The 18,900-nt window shown below is 41.2% G+C and overlaps 1 protein-coding gene and 1 long non-coding RNA gene across 10 annotated transcripts in view; one reads left to right on the plus strand and one right to left on the minus strand.

The window, feature by feature from the left end:
• Nucleotides 1–9,110, plus strand: part of LOC109729803 (uncharacterized) — a 31,325-nt gene extending 22,215 nt beyond the window's left edge. The window contains exons 2-5 of the long non-coding RNA XR_002222225.2: nucleotides 980–1,043; nucleotides 2,090–2,236; nucleotides 3,698–3,754; nucleotides 8,944–9,110. This is a non-coding gene — a long non-coding RNA (uncharacterized LOC109729803). The remainder of the gene's footprint in view (nucleotides 1–979; nucleotides 1,044–2,089; nucleotides 2,237–3,697; nucleotides 3,755–8,943) is intronic.
• Nucleotides 382–18,900, minus strand: part of PSD3 (pleckstrin and Sec7 domain containing 3) — a 460,884-nt gene continuing 442,365 nt past the window's right edge. For all 9 annotated transcript variants that reach the window (XM_012785047.2, XM_012785050.2, XM_012785051.3 and 6 more), the window contains one exon: nucleotides 382–8,704. In XM_012785047.2, coding sequence (XP_012640501.2) covers nucleotides 8,489–8,704 — 216 coding nt within the window. In that variant the 3' untranslated portion in view covers nucleotides 382–8,488. The remainder of the gene's footprint in view (nucleotides 8,705–18,900) is intronic.

Consider the following 18,900-nt stretch of genomic DNA (forward strand, 5'->3'; position numbering starts at 1 on the left):
TATTTTGGGACAATAATTAACTCCATGGTCCCTTTGTCTTGATGAGAAGTAAATGGGAATGCAAATGGTTCTTGAAATTGCTTCAAAAAGTTCATTTGTTCCTCCCCTGCTCAAAACCCCCTAATGAAGACAATAGGCCTCTGAAGTATCGAATAGCATCTACCAACATCTTTCTGAAAACAAATCTTCAAGGATGTCCACAGAGGTGAGTCAGTGTTAACCATGTGACGTTGTCACCACCTCACTCAACTGCTGTGGCCAAATCTATTGTCGTGGGACTTGTGGTTATTTCTTCATGGATGAGAACAGGGTGCTGTGTTATTTTTTAAAGGTATTATTCTAGTTGCCTAAATAAGCAAATAACAACATTCCCCCGAATGATTGAAATCTGTTGTATTTATTTCTTTCTAAAGTACATTTTACATATATCATATACATATTTTAAATCCTTCACTATTTTGCATGATTTCTATTACATAAAAACCATTTAAATGCAATAAATTTTGTTGTGAAACAACAAAATACCCCCAACTTATAAAAACACGGGAACAGTTATGTTCATAAACATTTACACAATAAATGTACTATATATATCACAGCTTCTATACATATCAGGTGACTCACTGGTCTACAAGGCTTGGGTTTACTTCAACAACAGTGAAATAGGGTAATATTTATGTACAACTATTTTAATAAAAAATAAAGCAATTGTAAAATGTAAACTTAATTTTCAAAATAGTCTTTAAACACTTTAACAATATCCACACAAGATTACTGTTCCGTTCAAAAGACAGCCACCGTAAATGCCACCGTCTTGTAGGAGATGGCATTTCTTGAATGTGGTGGGCAGTAAGAAGGAACAGGTTTCCAGGACGTGATATGGTACCACTAGCTCACTCAAGTCTGCCAAGGCTGACAGTTTGGCCACTGGAAAGGAGCAGGCTGCTATTTTGTCACTAATTACTTTCACAATTTGCAGGGGACATATGGCACCAGGACTGCAATGAGACTGAAATGATTGGTGGGTGGAGACAATCTTGAAGGTAAAGAAATGTTCTACGATGCCAATTAGTTTGAGCCACAGTGAATATAACCCAGTTAATAGGTGGGAAAACTTAAAAGCTTGTTTTAGATATTAAGAGATACAAATGACTGCCCTTCTGCCTGTCTCGTGGTAAGCAAGGCTGACACCATGGGTTCTCTGCTAGTGTAAATTTGTGTTCTAGAAATGGGTCCCTAAAACCTGAGGTAGGAGAGACTATAGGGAGGCATTTAGGGCCTGTACCCAACAGGTCTCGTCTGGACTGAGCAGAATTGGTAAGCACAAAGCTCGGTGCTCCTCGACCCATGCCACAGAAATGAAACGGTATCCATTTCCAGAAAAATCTGGGTGGAAAGGCAAAGATATCATCCATCCCTCAGTAGAGCTCAATGTGCTAGTTTGTTTCTTGCAAAGGCAAAGTAAGTGGCCTTCACTTCAATCAGCTATCTTTTTCATGACCTTTGTCACGTTTTGGTGACTCGGCCACTCTGGATGTCTTGCCTCGGCAGGGTCTGTCACTGGCACACCTGGCTTCCTAAAGCCAGGGAGGGAGCACGTGACACCAGGATGCGCTTGCTGCTCCTAGAAGCCCAAGTGGAGGGCGAGGCTGGGGAGAAAGCAGCTCCTTTGTGCAGAGAGGGTACAGCCTTGTCACCTCCTGCAGAGCCCGGGGACAGCAGGGCTCAGCGCACCGAGCCTCAGACCTGCAGTGTGGCCTTAATTGAGCCTTGGGGCGGGATTCTTAGGAGCCTCTGAAGACTTATTGATGCCGACTGCTTGGGGAAAGTTTCACTTATGAAACTCCAAAATTCTCTCCAGTCACCAACATTTTCAGGGATTGAAGTTAAGGTGCTTATTTTAATAACACTATTCGTGAGAACGCAGCTCTCTGCCCTGCAAAGGGAAATGCATTTTACCCGGGTTCCTTCCCTCATGGAAAAGTGCTCAACTACTCGGCATGTTCAGTGAGGGGGATGTGGACAGTCCACATCAGCGCTCCCGGGGCCGGTGCCTCACTGCTCCCCCGTCTGCACTCTCCTTTCTCAGAGGAACGATCTGCAAAGCGAGCAGCTCTGCCAGCCGCGGACGTGATGCGCCAGCTTTCTGGAACATCACCCGGGCGACTGAGGGACGCCCGAGAGCTGCTTGGGGATTACAGGAAAGCCGTCAGCCGGTGGTCCACCAGAGGACGTGGTATGTCCCTACCCCTCACTCATTTGTTACAAATGCAGCTCAAGCCAGACACGAGAGCTCAAATTCTACCCTGGCCCTTGGACACCTCTGTGATGTGGTTTCCACCCCGTTAGAATACTCTGGACTGAGTCTTATGTTCGGATAACTTAACACATTCACTGCGTGGACACATGGCAGAGGTCCCAGATGCCTCAACTTTTCCCCTCACACGCCTAACGGGATGCCAAACTGGTTCTGAATCTCTCAGGAGCAGGAGAGAACCGGCCACATGCGTGGCTACCCCCCGTGGAAGGCCACCAATTTATTGTCCCCCCCCAGTTCAATTTGGTCTAATTACTCTTGCTCCTGTAGCTTAACAACAACAACAAAAAAGTATCCTAACAGCATTTAAAAATGAATGTGCATACCTACTCTCTATAGAGTGGATATTATTATCCATGCCTACTGGTTACTTGGCTTTATAACTTCCATGGCTTTATATTGAAGTCCAACCATTTCAAATTATTAAGGCCCAAAATGAAACTTATTTCAGCTATTCCTTTTCTATATGGTTTCTGAAGCAAATGGCTGTCTTTGTAAATTATGACAATTCTCGGAAGGAAATACTCTTGCAAAACTAAGACCCTGCTCGTCAGTCACAGAGCAGTCCTCATTGCACGTCAAGAACAAATTAGGAAAAAAGATATATTTGCAAAAATAGTTTGAGACTATAGAGTTAATTAAAAAAAAAAAAACAAAACATAACTCAAGTATAACTACCAACACTACCGCAGCCTGGAGCCGAAGGTCAGTCTCCCAGCCCACGATTCCAATTCTCTGAATCAGATACAAAGACACGAGGCAGTGCGTTTAAACACAAGAAACTGCCCTCAACCACTCGCTCAAACACACTCAGTCATTGCTTTAAATACACCAAACATGCTGGTTAATAAAGTTTTAGTCTCTAGTTAACTATTTACACTCTATAATATAAGCAGTAAGCTCAAACAACTAAGGCCAGTGGCTCTTCTTTGGGGAGAGGCAGGAAAAAGAGACCGAAGTATAAAAATATTAACTAAAGTTTAAACCTGGTCCTTAAAATTCTTTTACCTGTGACGCTAGATGCTGATTTGTGCAACTGCGCACCTAGCATACAGTACCCAATCCTGGGATGCCCTGATATACTTTAGTGCTTGTGATATTTCTTTAAAGTAAAGAGGTTAAAGATGCGGCACCAGGAGAGTGATTCGATCTCCTGTGAAATATACACAGATACACAAATGAAATGCTGGGTACTGACTGAAATCTTCTCAATATATTTTTCTGGACCAATTACAACAATAAAGAACGTGTGCTTTAAAGCATCACATTTTGTAATAAGCCCCAAATTGTCAGTTTAAGTGCTCTTAATACTAAAGTTTCTAAGACTGCACAGGCTGCCTTTTCTTTTATTTTTTTTCCTTTTCTTTTGCTATTTTCCAGGTTACAAGGAGCTATGCCCTTGGTATTGCACGCAGTACACCGCGACAGGCTCACAAGGTTAGTTCAAAGTCATTTTTGCCCTGGTGATTCAAAGCTCAAAGACAGAATTTTCTAGCATACAGTCTTATTAAAAAAATTTAATCAAAATAGCATTTGTATTTAAGTTTAATAAAACAATATCACTATATATACTTTCAACAACTTCATTGTATAATCAATCCTATGAGGTTTTGACTTGCTTTTCACATCACACTGGTTATTAAGGACAAAAATAATGTTGATGTACATGTGCCATACACACACAGACAGCTATAAATACCCACAAATGCAACATTGGCAGGTGACAGAAAGCATTTTCTTTGACATCTGACATTACTATCTGCAAGAATATTCTCCAAAAGCCTGCACTACTACAGATACACACATACAAGGGATGAGCCAAAGAGACTTAAGGAAACCTACTGTATGTACAATTAACTTGCAGTATTTTCTTGCTGTCGCATTCAAGTCAACAAACTGTCATGCAGATTCAAGTAGTTACTGGCATTCTCTCTAGGAAGACATTCTCTCTGCATGCAATGGGCCAACTATTGTCCTACGCAGAAGGCTGCCCACTTGGGTTTTGGACACTGTAGGTACAAGAGGAGATGACTTTGGACTTCAGTCCTCCTTTCAGGGGGTGAGAGATGGAAAAGGCATCCGAGAGGAGAATCGGTGACAAAGCACTTCCCTGTCACTACCAACGATCTGTCATGGGATTATTTTATGGTGATCTCTCAAGTCCCCTGGATGACTTGATGATGTAGGTGTCAAAAGACTGATCTGGGGCAGACTGGGAGCGAAGATGAGCAGAAAGCTACAGAGTAAGGGAGGAGGCCCAGAGGCTCATCTGCCTGCAAAGCTGGCCCATCTTCTTCTGTCAGAGTAACTTAGATGTTTTGAAACAAAAGCAGGTACTATTTAAACCCCAAGCTGCGCTATTACTGATAAACTCAACTCTACTTTTAATGAGTCCTCAGATACCACTTTGGTTCTTGGTTTTACAGTGCTAGTCTTACAACTGGAAGAGGGAAGGGATCATTCACAACTGAAATTAAGACAGGTGGCTACCAACCTGCTGAAAACTCGAGTGCACAAGAGCTAAACTACACAGACTTGGACCTACAAAGCTAAGAACCTTGCTGTGAATTCAGGCTAAAATAAGCTTCACTGCTGACTACAAGGAAAAAGCCAATGGAATTCAAAATTCCAAGGGCAATTAACTAAACCCAAGAAGGTCTTGAGAACAAGACAATGGAGAAACTTCTTTAAGGTCAATTTTCTTAGGTGAAAAAGACATAGAAGAGGCTCAGCTCACGACAGAGCAGGCCCTGCCTTACCTAAGAACATCTTCCCTGGATTTGTACGTGACAAGACGGGGCAAGAGGCAAAGGACAGCAGAAAACTCCATGTCACTTTGTGCTTAGGCAGCAAAGGCCTCTTTGCCTGCTGATGTAAGTTCTTCCTCAACCTCAGAAGTTCTATGGTTTGGCCACAAGGTGAAACACAAACCTGGCCAGATTGTCCTCTTCCAGAATTTATTCCTTCATGTCACTTGTGCCTAGGAACTGGGCCTCAGCTTCGGGATTGGGTAACAGTGGGAGAAGCACAGAGGGTCTTGCGTTTGGCACAAGACCACTGCATATGAAAATGCTTTCTTTCCCTAGGAGCAAGAGAAAAGGTGACACATAATCCAGGAACTACATTTCCAGCAAAGGACTCTCCCCCATGTTGGTTTTACTGAGATATTGCTTGGTTTAATTAGACACTGCTAAGAGTTAGCAAAATGATTTTCTAAAAAAGTGCACTTCAGAAATGCCTAGGGTCTGGCAATAAAAGACTGCATGCTAGGAATTAAGTTTTGATTGCTAACAAGGAATCTCTGACACCTTCCTGGAAAAGCCAGCATGCATGGTGGGAACAAACCTTAAGACATTCACAGATTTTATACACGGGCCACTTCTATGGTCTAGAAGACTCTCTTGAAGGTATTTTGATGACTACCAAGATTTTGTATGCTAAAAGTTAACATTAAGTGTATTTATGTGAAGAGCAATGATGATTTAATCGCATGGAGAGAAATCCCCAGGCACCAAGGTGGGGAGAGGAATGGGGGTGCAGTACCTGGAGAAGGGATGGAGACGGGGGACCCCCCCTGTACCGTGAATTGGGCAGCAGGCTGACGCTAGCTCCGAAGGAAACATCTTCAATGTCTTCTGACTGGCTACCACAGGATAGACATCACACACAAAAAGGATCCCATGGTTGGCTATGGGCCAGACTCTCAGAACCTAGTTAAGCCAGAGACTGTTTCTTCCCATGGGGCAAACTCTTGGCCCGCCCTACGCACTGACACAACCTTCCAGAGGCCTCCTCAGAACGAGGTGCTCTCAGTCTGTTCCCTGGATATGGGCGGTGTCATGCTAGGGCGATCTGACATCCTGGCTCACAAAAGAACCTTTCAAGTTGTTTTGAAAGATAAACTACCCAAACATGGTATCCTGCAGCTTCAAAAGAGCCCTTCTTATCCAATGCTGGCTTAGCACATCCAGAAGTCCCTGGAGTTAACATGGGTGAGTCACGTGACAGGACCAGTGCTGTAGTGGTGCTGCTGCTGAGTATTTCAAGACCACTGTAAATGTCAGAAATACTGTAGTAAGGTACCCTTCTCAATGTATATTAAATACTATAAGTAAAATATACATAGACATTCTATATACACAGACAGACACTGTGGGCAAACACATTCAAGCCAGAGAAGTTAATTTTTCTTCAGTTACTGATACTCATGGTCTAGGTACCTCTCTCCCCTCTGCTTAGTATAAATATTTAGGCAGAAAACAAATATGCTGATAACTTAGATTATCAGGAAGAAAGACAACTTGCTTGTGGACATCTTGGATTCAGTGAGAAGCTACAGAAATGAACGAGGTACATGGGCCATGTCGGGAATGAGCCTGTTCTGCAGTTCTGAAACACAAATTTAGCCATTGCCTTTACCTAAACAAGATAGAGAATTTGAGTTGTTCAAGATGTGGCAAAATACCACAAAGCAAGCAACTAACAACCTTAGAGAGGGGTAACTCTTCTCCGGACACTAGCAGACATAGACATTTATAGAGGTGAAGGAAGTAAATGTTAATAAATAATTCTGTAAATAAATGCTGGTATATACAATAACATACCACTTAGAAACTACCATGGTTTTATAGCAGGTTTTCTCTAATTCACTGGAACCATGCTATTCATTCAGAGCAGCTGATTCTTTGGCCATAGTACCTTCAACTCATGAACCGAGTAGAACTAGAGAAAATTTCTATGGGAGGAAAAGGAATAATCAAGGTGATTCCATTAGTTCTGAAGTTTGGCCATTGGTGGGGATGACAGAGTTTCAAGGTTTGGAAATGAGAAAGTTCTAAGTCACAGTGGGCTACCCTTTCTCTGCCTCTACAAAGTATTATTCTGTTTATCACCTTGAGTTTCAAAGGGGCTGTCACTAGAACAAGCTCATGACTGGAAGGTGAATAGAACTATTTTGAGTAGGTGGAAATGAATTAAAACAGATGCAGTATTTTTAGGATAAAGTTCAATAGTACCAAAGTGAAGTGGCTGTCCAAGAGGCTGAGACAAGAATAAACCAAGTCACTTAGCAGAGGCCTCTGTTTTCCAACCACAATTCATTCGATGACTTTCAGAGTTAAAGAATATCCATTGGAGACAACTACAGCTACTTTCCTCCCTTAGAAAGAACAAAAGGGGTTCTGTTTTCAGTATTCTGTTAGAAAGGAAGACCCCACTATTCCAACCAGGCCATAACCCGATGCCCACACACACATATGTATATATATGTAGAGTAAAACAAGATCCATTCCTGGATGGAAGGGTATCAACAACGGAGATGATTCTGGATTCCTAGTCTAGACCCTTGGGAGTGAGGTAACAGTTCCCTGCAGACCAAACACGTGCCTACTGCTGTAGCTCCCACGAGCCAAGTATTGCCATTAGCCTGTAGAAAACAAAAGTAACCCGGTATCACTCTTTCCCCAACGTTCAATGGCAAAATGACTCCTACTACTTGCTCGGCTGAAATGGAATGAACACGTAAGCAAGCTCACGTGCTTCCCTAAGTTCTGCAATCCTGCGGTCTGCACGCCCTTCCCTGCTGCCCGCGGGGTCAGAGCTCAGCAACGAGCGCCAAGATGCATGCGGAGCTGCACCGTATTCGAACATCTCGATTCCCAGCATCGTGATTCTTAACCCGAGCGACTTTGAGTGCTCAATTCCACCTCTGTGACTGGGCAGGATTTCACATGTAAAGGCTTCTATTAACTCTGGCTAGAATTTACTAAACTACAGTTTGTCCAGTTAAGTGTTTCACAATGGATTAAGTTTTATATAACCTTAAAAAACAAAAAGTTGAACAGTTGATTCGAGAATACATAAAACAACTGAGCAGAGTGCAAACGAGAGAAAACCCGAGGAGGGACACATAATTCCCCCTGAAATCACGATCCCCTCCCCCTCACAAAAAAGGTGCATTAGTTCTCGAGTTGCAAAAAATCATCAAAGCAAAGAAATCAGGAGCAAAGACAATCTGTACAGAAACTAACAAAAATATACAATAGAAAAAGTTACTAATGCACCATTTTGTCACAGACTTTTTTTTTTAAATATATTCACGGATTACCAGAAAAAGATCTTGAAAAACCCTATGTTGCTCCATGACCAGCACTTCCTGGCCGCAGATGGATTCTAAGTGACTTTTTGCTTAATGCTGGGCGTTTCAGGTCGGTGGTCCTTCCTTTCTGACACGTTGCGCTTGACCTTGGCCGTGATGGGAGATGAATCCGGGTTCAGCGAAGGGCTCGAATGGGACTTCTTCAGTCCTGCGGCCTCACTCTCCTCGTGACTCAGGAGCTCCTTGCCGCCTCCTTTCAGGATGCTGACGTAGATTTCGTAGCGGGTTTTCTACAGGCAAAGTCAGAAGAACAGCAGTGAGCAAACCGTTCCCAAACACAGCGTGTAACACATGGAGGGGGTTGCCTAGTGTGAACAGCTGTTGAAGACTTGACTTCATTCTCCAAACTGACAAATTACTTGTATTGCTTCTCATGTGCCCTTCTCATGGGCAAATACCCAACAGGAGACTGACTACTGATCGATTTAGGTAAGCAATTAATTATAATTTGAGTTCTCATTTGTTCTAGATGCTGAAGGAATGCCAACGTGGAGTTACTGGCTACCGATGGAGGCATCATGAGTTCTGAACACTCAAGAGGGGTCTAAGTCGGAGGATCTGTAACCTCTGGTTTTCAGTGACAATACGATAGTCCCTTGAGTCTCCCCCACATAATCTAGGCCTCAGTGGAAACTGGCTTGGATGTGGTTGTTTGCTCTTTCCTGCTCCCTATAACTCTAAAGACTCAACTAGAAAGATCACTTCGTGATGACTCTATTCTCCAGTCCCCGGTAAAACCATGGCACTTTCTAGAAGCTGCCCTGGGTTTCCCGCCATTACTTTTCTGCTAAGAATACCCATTTCTTAGGCTCTTATCAATAGTAGCTACTATGAACTGTATGAAGCTTGCAGAATTTCAAATCATTTTCTGATGCTTTTCTCATTCAACAAAATTTCTCTCATTAGCAAGTATGTAGTGAGTGCCTACCACTTTTCAAACAGCTCCTTGATTTCCCCCGTTTGTCTTGTGTCTGCATATAGTTTTCTAGAAGTATTTTTTTTCTCCTAGCCCTAACTGGCACTTTTTAAAGTTCCTATCTCAGTCAATATGTGGAACTACTGTGTATATATTGCAAATTCCAGAAGGCTCTCAAATTCCTGAGTTGATACATTCTAGTCAAAATAAGTCTTTCGCCATCCTGCCTCAGCACATGAACACTTTATAGAAGGCCTAAAGAGTTTTATTTCTAAACAAAAGGACAGGGAAATTCTGTTTTGAATATAAATCTTTCAGGGATTTTTGTGGTCAGACTGGGGTTTTGTATACATCAAAGTATACAAAATACTGTTTTCAGTTAGTAATTGTGAAGTGCTACCTTTTCAAGTTGTTTTGCTCAATAGTAGGAAAAAGCTGCTAGATATTAAATTTGTTCTTGGTTTGGTCAATATCCAAGTGGGGGTGCTGAGCTTTGGTTGATGATGGTGATGACATTTATTGGGGGCCTGCACTGATTTCAGGCCATTCGTGTAATAATCATATACAACTGGTAACATCATTGTCCCCATTTTACAGTTAAGGAAACAAAGTCACAGAGGTGTCAAAATAAGCATGAAATGAAAGGGATTTGAACCCAGATAATCTGACTCTTAAGCCATATTTCCCCCTTTGATATGAAAATACAGATATATAAATGAATGTATATTTTAGGATAATTGGTTGGCCAATCAAAAGCCATTCTCAACTCCCTCTACTCTGATATCACTCCCGCTGCAAAGAATAAAACCCAAGATACTTACTTTCTCAGCCTCTCCTGCAGCTAGGATGGGTCATGTGATATTCTGGGCAATGAGATGTAATGAGAAGGCTTTTGGGGGGGGGGCTTCTGGGAAAGAGTTTTTGATGACTGAATCAACCAATCTCCGGTAGCTATTGTCTCTCAAGGGCCCAGAAAGTGCCCAAGTAATCTGATAGAGCAGATGTTTCTTCCCTGACATGGACATGATTCCTCAAGCTGCCATCCTGGACACGGGCAGTAGGCACAAAGACAAAAGGATAATATGCAAGGCCTGAGGAAAAATGGAAAGACAGACAGAGCCTGGGTTCTTGATGATACAATGAGCTGTACCCAACCATATGACCACTACCTTCTGGATTCCTGTTAAGAAGGAATCATAAATATCCTTATGGGTTGAAGCCATTGTTTATCAGGTATTGTTATCTGTAGCTAAAAGCATAACTAACTGAAACTCCAATTTTAATAAACAAATAACAAAGTAAATCAAAACAACATGCTAAAAGCATGATCTCAGGCCAGGCATGGTGGCTCACGTCTGTAATCCTAGCACTCTGGGAGGCCAAGGCAGGTAGATCACTCAAGGTCAGGAGTTCGAAACCAGCCTGAGCAAGAGCGAGACCCTGTCTCTACTAAAAAAAAATACAAAGAAACTAATTGACCAACTAAATATATATATGGAAAAAAATAGCCAGGCATGGTGGCACATGCCTGTAGTCCCAGCCACTCAGGAGGCTGAGGCAGAATTATTGCTTGAGCCCAGGAGTTTGAGGTTGCTGTGAGCTAGGCTGACACCACAGCACTCTAGCCCAGGCATCAGAGTGAGAGTCTGTCTCACAAACAAACAAACAAATAGAAAAATAAGTGCATGATCTCAGAAGACCACATGGGAGTTTAATAAGGGCACTTGCTAGAAAAGCGTCATCAGTATTAGATATCAGTACATGCATTGTGAAATCTGGGGGTTGAACTAGAAGAATCCAAAGGACATACTGGTTCTAAACTCCTACTCATTGTAGGAATTCATTAATCTGTCTCCAAACTGCCTTAGTTGGCAAGATTAAAATGCAAGAAAGAACCACTCCCAATAGGTACAAGTTTAATAAAAATGATCTTAAAGGCAGTTTAAAAATAGATTCAGGAAATCAGTGTAAAGTATACTATTTCAGGAAGCTGAAGCATTTATACAATGAACAGGGTACGAAGGACAATTTTTTGAGATGACCTGAAAGGGGACAAAACGAGAGAAGGTAATAGGGACCGTTTTCTACTAGTCTTTGAGGAAACTGATACTACTGGGAAAATTCATCTGAAAAACACACGAAGGACAACCATCTCATCCACTCATTCAACAGCTCTAGTTGTCTCAAGTAAATTACATCAGTGTGTCAATCAACAAACAAAAGCACAGGGCAATGGCAGTGTATGAGTCATCGGCCCAGAAGAAAAGATAAAGCAGAGAAAAGGGTAAAAGTGGGGCCAGGAAACAAGGACTGATCTGTTAGGAGAAATAAAGAAAAGGAAAGCTGTATGGATTTATGATCTTCCAAACGGATGGCCTCCATTTCTAACTCTAAAAGGTTTATAGGGACAGAGGTCACAAAACCCAGTAATATAGCTTTTTACCATTCTCCGAGTCTAGCTTTTACTGAAACCAAACCAAATATGTCTCTTCAAAATATCAGAGGGAAATATAACTTTAATCTCAGAACTATTCAGTGGGTATTAGTTTTAGCCATGTCTTCCCAGGATTACAGATTCATCCGACCATGTAAATCCTATCCAGAGGATTTGTGGTCAAAATTAAATTGTCTCTGAGTAAAGAAAAATAACTGAATGAAGCCTTGAAGGGCAATGGGAATGAACATAACTTTAAAATTCCTTTACTCACTGATTTCTCCTTATGTTGTCTTTTTGGGGAGTAGGAAGGTTGGATTTCTCCCTAACTATGCATAAACCCTCCCATTCTTGGGAGGGTTTATGTCCTTCCTACCCCTCAGAGAAGACATGATTCTCATCTTTTTTCCCAAGACCAATTGTGAAATTTAAGTTTTAAGTTAAAGCTGGTGTGTATGGAAAAGCTAATACAGCAAGAGGAGCATTAGTAAATCACTTTTTCAAGGTCTGATGTACCTACCACCTCACACACTGAGAACTTGATCGATGTTCAAATGGTCAACCTGGACCAAAGAAGCTTGTAAATGATACCGGGGGCAGACAGTGTCTGCTTTCGGAAGAGCCTCTTCTTTCATGCTTCTAGCACTGTGATTTTTATCAAGAATGTCAATGTGCCCAGTCCTCTCCCAGTTCAAACCAGACATGATAACTCTGTCTCCATTTGCTACTTTCTCTTGCCACCATGTGTCAGATTTAGCCACTGATATGCAAGTAGCAGTCTGCTAGGGCACTTTTTGAAAGCAGCTTTTGCTATCCTGATAAAAGGTGGTAAAATGTCTGGAGCTATGGCAGCCATTGCAAGACCATGAAAACAAAAAAGCCAATGTGCTAATGATAACATTTAGCAGCAAGTACGTACCCAGTTGCAGTTTGCTTAAGTAAGATAGAGAATGTTTGTACTGTTTAAACAGTCAAGTTTTTTGTTAATTGCGGCCAAAAGCATTCTTAATAAAATGGTCAATGTTCACCTTGGTTTCAATCGTTAAAAAATAAAAATTCCCAATTGAGTTGCACGTGCACTTTCTGTCTTAATTTTACTTAGGAAAGGATTACTTGATCAATAACCTTTGGTGTGATGTAGCTTTGTAAGGGGTTTCTCTTTATAGTCAATAAATAATTTGTACACATTACTCCACTATGAATCACAATGTGGTTATGTAATAAATATTAAGTCAATGGCTATTTTATCATTTACACTGAGAGTTTTATGCCATTTGCTTAATCTCTGTGGATGCTGGAGTACATTTCTCCCAGTCCTTCCCTGTAAGCCGCCTACAGATGTAGGATATCCAAAAGTTCCTAAGAGACTCTAAAGGTTAACCAAAAAACCGAGAGTTCCATACAGGGATACCTTGTTTTTTTGCACTTCATAGATGTTGCATTTGTAACAAATTGAAGGTTTGTGGCAACTCTCTGTTGAGCAAGTCTACTGGCATTTCTTCAATGGCATGTGGTCACTTCATGTCTCTGTAGGACATTTTGATAATTCTCATATTTCAATTTTTTTATTATAATGGCTGTTATGGTGATCTGTGATCTTTGATATTAAGTGTTTTTGGCACCATAAATCATGCCCACATAAGATGATTAACTTAATAAATGTACATGTTCTGATTGCTCTACCGACTGGCCGTCCCTCTGTCTCTTTCTCTCTCCTCAGTCTTCCCAATTCCCTGAGATACAACAATATTGAAATTAGGCCAATCAGTAACTCTGCAATGGCTTCTATGTGTTCAAAGGAAAGGAAGAGTCTCACATTTCTCACTTGAAATCAAAAGCTAGAAATGATTACGTTTAGTCAGCAGGCATGTTGAAAGCCAACACACATTGAAAGCTAGGCTTCTTGCGCCAGTTAGCCAAGCTGTTAAATGCAAAGGACAGGTTCTTGAAGGACATTAAAAGTGCTACTTCAGTGAACAAGTGAATGATAAGAAAATGAAACAGTCTTATTGCTGATATGGAGGAAGTATAAGTGGTCTGGGTAGAAGATCAAACCAGCCACAAGTACTCCTTTAAACCAAAGCCTAATCCAGAGCGAGGCCCTAAATCTCTTCAGTTCTCAGAAGACAGAGAGAGATGAGGAAGTGGCAGAGGAAAAATTCAAAGCCGGCAGAGATTGGTTCAGGACGAAGAACGCAGAGCACACACTGAGTAAACATTTGTTGGAAGTCTGAATGGAAAGAACAAATTTTTCCATATCTGGTAGAAAACATGTTTTGAACTAGCAATATGGCAAATTCCAGAAAAAATAAGAATAACATGGATATATTGATAGATGTTGACACTAGATGCTGCTAAGATCCTAATTCAGGATTCCCTGGGGACACACCTTTATCGTCAGTGTCCTGCCATTCCCATATTTTTCACAAAAACACCAAGGTCTGAGCCCATCGGTGCCGAGACTCAGGAGCAGCCACTCGGCAGAGGCTCGTCCACGTCCCCTCCTCGCCCACTTGCCCTCGGCTGTCAAGACGCCCAGTGGCAAAACATGTCCAGTGCAGAGGTGCCGGCTGCTGTGTGCAGGACAGAGGTTCTCTTCTCTACAGAGAAAGGGAAGTTTATACCATACTTTTGAGGTTTATAAAACACAGACCTATTTTCTAAAAATCTCTTAGACAGTAGGAAATGAAGAACATATTTTATTACCCACTTTGGGCTTTAAAAAAGTGAGAAATTAGACCATTCCATATGGACTCCGAGGGTTCCTCACTTGGATAGTTACTGGATCTTATTAAGACATGAAGAGAAGCCTCTAAATTTATCTTCTAAAAGCATACATTAAAAAGATAAGGATTTTTCAAGGGTTATGTATATCTGGATTCTACCAGATCATTTTTACGTGAAATTTACATGTAATAGGATCTCATTTACCCATGGATACAGACTTCCACACTAACCTGAGACTCTAAGCTCCCTGGGTGGGAGAATTAGCCTCACCGATATTAATACAAGAGGAGATCTGTTATTGGCACTACACAAATAAATAACAACATTGAAGTATTATACCTTTGCTCTGTCAATTTTTATAGCAAGATGGTAGAAAAGGGAAGACAAAACAATAAAAGAGGATGTTTTAATTAATATAATTTCATGCCACTAAGTAATCACTACATAAGAATTAATAGTCCCACATAGGGTATATTAAAAATGAAATATTTAAAAATGAGTCCATAAAAAGTATTGTGGCAGCAGAAAAAACCAGCCCAGCAGTCAGCTAGCCTGTTGTTCACAATGCTCCTAACAAGTGAAGCCTTACCTCATTCTCCTAAATCAGGGGTGGGGAATCTATGGCCTTAAGGTCACATGTTGCCTTTTAGATCCTTAGGTGTAGCCTGTTTGGATCTAAATTTACCAGAACAATTTCTGAGTCTTCATTACATAGCCCTTTCAAGTACGTGTCTTTCATTAAAAAGGGCAAAGAGAATTTGAGAAAAAGATGGTGTGCCTCAGGGACAGTTTAGCTACCTTTGGTTGTGTTATTAAAGATTTTATCTTAGTCTCTGCAGATTCATTCTCGGATCAATTCTGAATCACTTCAAGCTACATGCTCAGTTTCCTTCCTTAGGAATGCTCCGACAGTGTAAATAGAGTTCTAGCGATCTAACTGCATAAAATAATTCCACTATTGGAAAAACAGTTTGGGGATGGGATTTTTACCAAATCCAAGCGCTGTGGCTATTTTCTGTTGACAAGCATCTGACTACTGTTTTCTTACATTTGGTCCATTCAGCAAGCTCTCTCCTTTCTTTCTTAAGATTTGCTATTTTCATGAAGTCTTCTGTGATCACCAAGAGTGAAAGACAACTCAAATGCACAAGCATCTATTAAAATAAAGTCTTTTTTTCAGTTTGTAACCTCCTTACTACATTTTTTTTTTTTTACTATATTTATTAAGTTGATCTTCAATTGCCTGGAAAAATACTTCTCAAATATGTGGAGAAAATATATTTTCACTAGCAGCAATACCTACACCAGGGATATATGAAAATTACCACGTCCAAGGCCATATAAGCTGCTACTTGGACTGAATGTTAATTGCTTGCTGAAAAAAGTCAGAACTATTGACATTCTTTGAAAAGAAGTTTAATCACATCCACACACATACTTACATGCATCTGATTGCACAGTTTCTCTCCTGAGCCCTCCATACCATTTTATATTTCATTTAAATAGAATGATCTCTCCTTTTGACCTCTGATACACAAATATGATAGTAACAACCTGAATGAAAATAAAACTGGGCTGCAGTTCTAACTCACTGCTCCCATTTGCATTCAGACCTCGCCGCTCTAGCAATCAAATCCTGAATATATTTCCTCCTGACATTTCGCTTGCTCATGCAGGCAGGGTAAAAGGCCATCTCAAGACAAAATGAGCAGAAAACCAATAATGTCATGTACATAGCAAAATACTGTGCTCCTCGATCTCTATGCTGGAAAACAAAAAGAAACCAATGAACAAAACAAGGAGCTTCTGAAGTGACTGCCATTCAAGTCAAGACTGTTCACCTCCCTTCTGCATTCTATGGGAGGATGGTAGAACTGAGTTGTAGAGACTTTCTCCTTAACCAGCTGGTTCACCCACCACTACCTACCTACTAATGTAGGAAAGCAAATACCTTCAAAACAGAGTTCTTGGCCGGGCGCGGTGGCTCACGCCTGTAATCCGAGCACTCTGGGAGGCCGAGGCGGGCGGATTGCTCAAGGTCAGGAGTTCAAAACCAGCCTGAGCAAGAGCGAGACCCTGTCTCTACTATAAATAGAAACAAATTAATTGGCCAACTAATATATATAGAAAACATTAGCTGGGCATGGTGGCGCATGCCTGTAGTCCCAGCTACTCGGGAGGCTGAGGCAGGAGGATTGCTTGAGCCCAGGAGTTTGAGGTTGCTGTGAGCTAGGCTGACGCCATGGCACTCACTCTAGCCTGGGCAACAAAGCGAGACTCTGTCTCAAAACAACAACAACAACAACAACAACAAAAACAAAACAAAACAGAATTCTTACATGAAAGCTATGCTGGGACTTATATTTTTAAAAAGGAAATGTTGAGTTTTTTTCCCCTATGCTACTCCCGTATCAGGCAGTAGTAACCCACTGCCTAAATATAGCAAATATCACACATTTTCATTTATACAGTTTGAATTCGTGGCTTTCTGGGAAAACCTAAGGAAGTATGAATTCATTCATTTTGATTCATTCTTCCTTTCTGCCCTATTGCTCTCTAGATGAGTTTTGTGACTTTTAATTTTTAAAAAATTAAAAAATGTAAAGGTCTTATTATATAAAAGTAATACAAACAGAAGGGTCCGAAAACTCAACACTCATACAGACGAAAAAGACTGGGTATGTAGAAAGCATTGTGAGGCTTCATTTGTCTGTATTCTCTTGCCCTGCAGCCCCGTGATGCTCTTACAGAATCAGGTCTTTGTCTGACTGCCAACTAGCTCTACCTCATTCTTTGCTTCCCTTAAACAGTCCTCCCCTGCAGGCCCTACAGAGAGGAAGGAGAGCTGAATGGCCATTAATGGAGCCTCCTCCACTTCTGGGCCTTGCTACTGCCTTCCTCAGAACCCATCTGGGTAGCCAGCACTAAGAGCAGAAGGCAGTTGCTTTTACCTTTGCATGGCAACATCATCGTCTTCGTGGAGAAGAACGAGAATGAGACTTGAGTTGTTACCAAGAATATTCGATTCCTGCTGAAAACTAATTTTAAAAATACTGCTCCCTCTCTCATTTGTTACACTTTGTTCCTCTAGCTTGCAAAAATCTTTCCTTAAAACCCAGTCTGTATTAGTGTTCAGTTTTACATCTTTTAAAAAATTAAAATTCTTTTTTTCTCCTTTTTTAAGTATTCATGGGTTACAAGTGCAATTTTGTTACACTGGTATTGCATTGTGTTGAAGTTGGGGCCTTCAGTGCGTACATCACACATTGTACCCACCAAGCAACCTCCCACCCCTCCATGTCTCCTCTGTCCATAACTCCACACTCTGATTCTATGTGTATACCCTATCGATCCCATTTGTAAGTGAGACCATGTGGTATGTGTCTTTCTGTGTCTGAGTTATTTTGCTTAAAATAATGGCCTCCAGTTCCATCCATGTTGTTGCAAAAGATATGATTTCATTCTTTTTTACAGCTGAATAAAGTTCCATCTCTGTTTATAATACCACATTTTCTTTATGCAATCCTCTGTTGATGGACACTTGGGTAGAACAGTGCTGTGACAAACATGAGTGCAGGTATCTTTTTTATATATTGATTTCTTTTCCTTTGAATAAATAGAAGTGCAATTGCTGGATCATATGGTAGTTCTATTTTTAGTTCTTTGGGAAATATCTGCACTATTTTCCATGGAGGCTGCACTAATATACATTCCCACCAACAGTGTATAAGAGTTCCCTTTTCTCTGCATCCTTGTCAACATCTGTTACTTTTTGTCTTTTTGGTAATAATAGCCATTCGATTGGGATAAGATGATATCTCACTGTGATTTTAATTTACATTTCTCTGATGATTAGTGATGTTGAACATTTTTTCATATACTTGTTGGCCATTTGTCTTTTTAAAAATGTCTATTCATGTCCTTAGCCCACTTCAAAATTCTTAATTTAAAAGTCTACAAAACTCACTTAGAATATGCCATAGATTTTATTTTCTAGGTAGAAAATAAGTCTTTCCCTATAAAACTTACTCCAGAAAACTGGAAGAGGCATTGTTCTACCAAATGCAAAGATTGTCAACATAGGTACAGGTTTGTAAGGGGCGGGTCTGTTGGGCCGCCTCTCTGGCTTGGGGTGCAAGGGTGGGTCTAGCTGTGTTTTTTTGGATGGGGTATCCGGAACATGGATGTTTGGCCAGCTTGTGTGAGGGGCGGGGGTGTCCACCAGAGGGAGACCCACCAGGTTGTTTCTCTGGCTGGGCGTGTAGGCTACAGCTACTCCGTGGCTTGCAGGCATGAATGCTGAATGCTGGGGGGGCATGTCCGCTGGTCTGCACCTCCTGCCAGGGGCA

This window comes from Microcebus murinus, chromosome 24 (assembly GCF_040939455.1).
Source record: "Microcebus murinus isolate Inina chromosome 24, M.murinus_Inina_mat1.0, whole genome shotgun sequence".
Lineage (NCBI taxonomy): Eukaryota > Metazoa > Chordata > Mammalia > Primates > Cheirogaleidae > Microcebus > Microcebus murinus.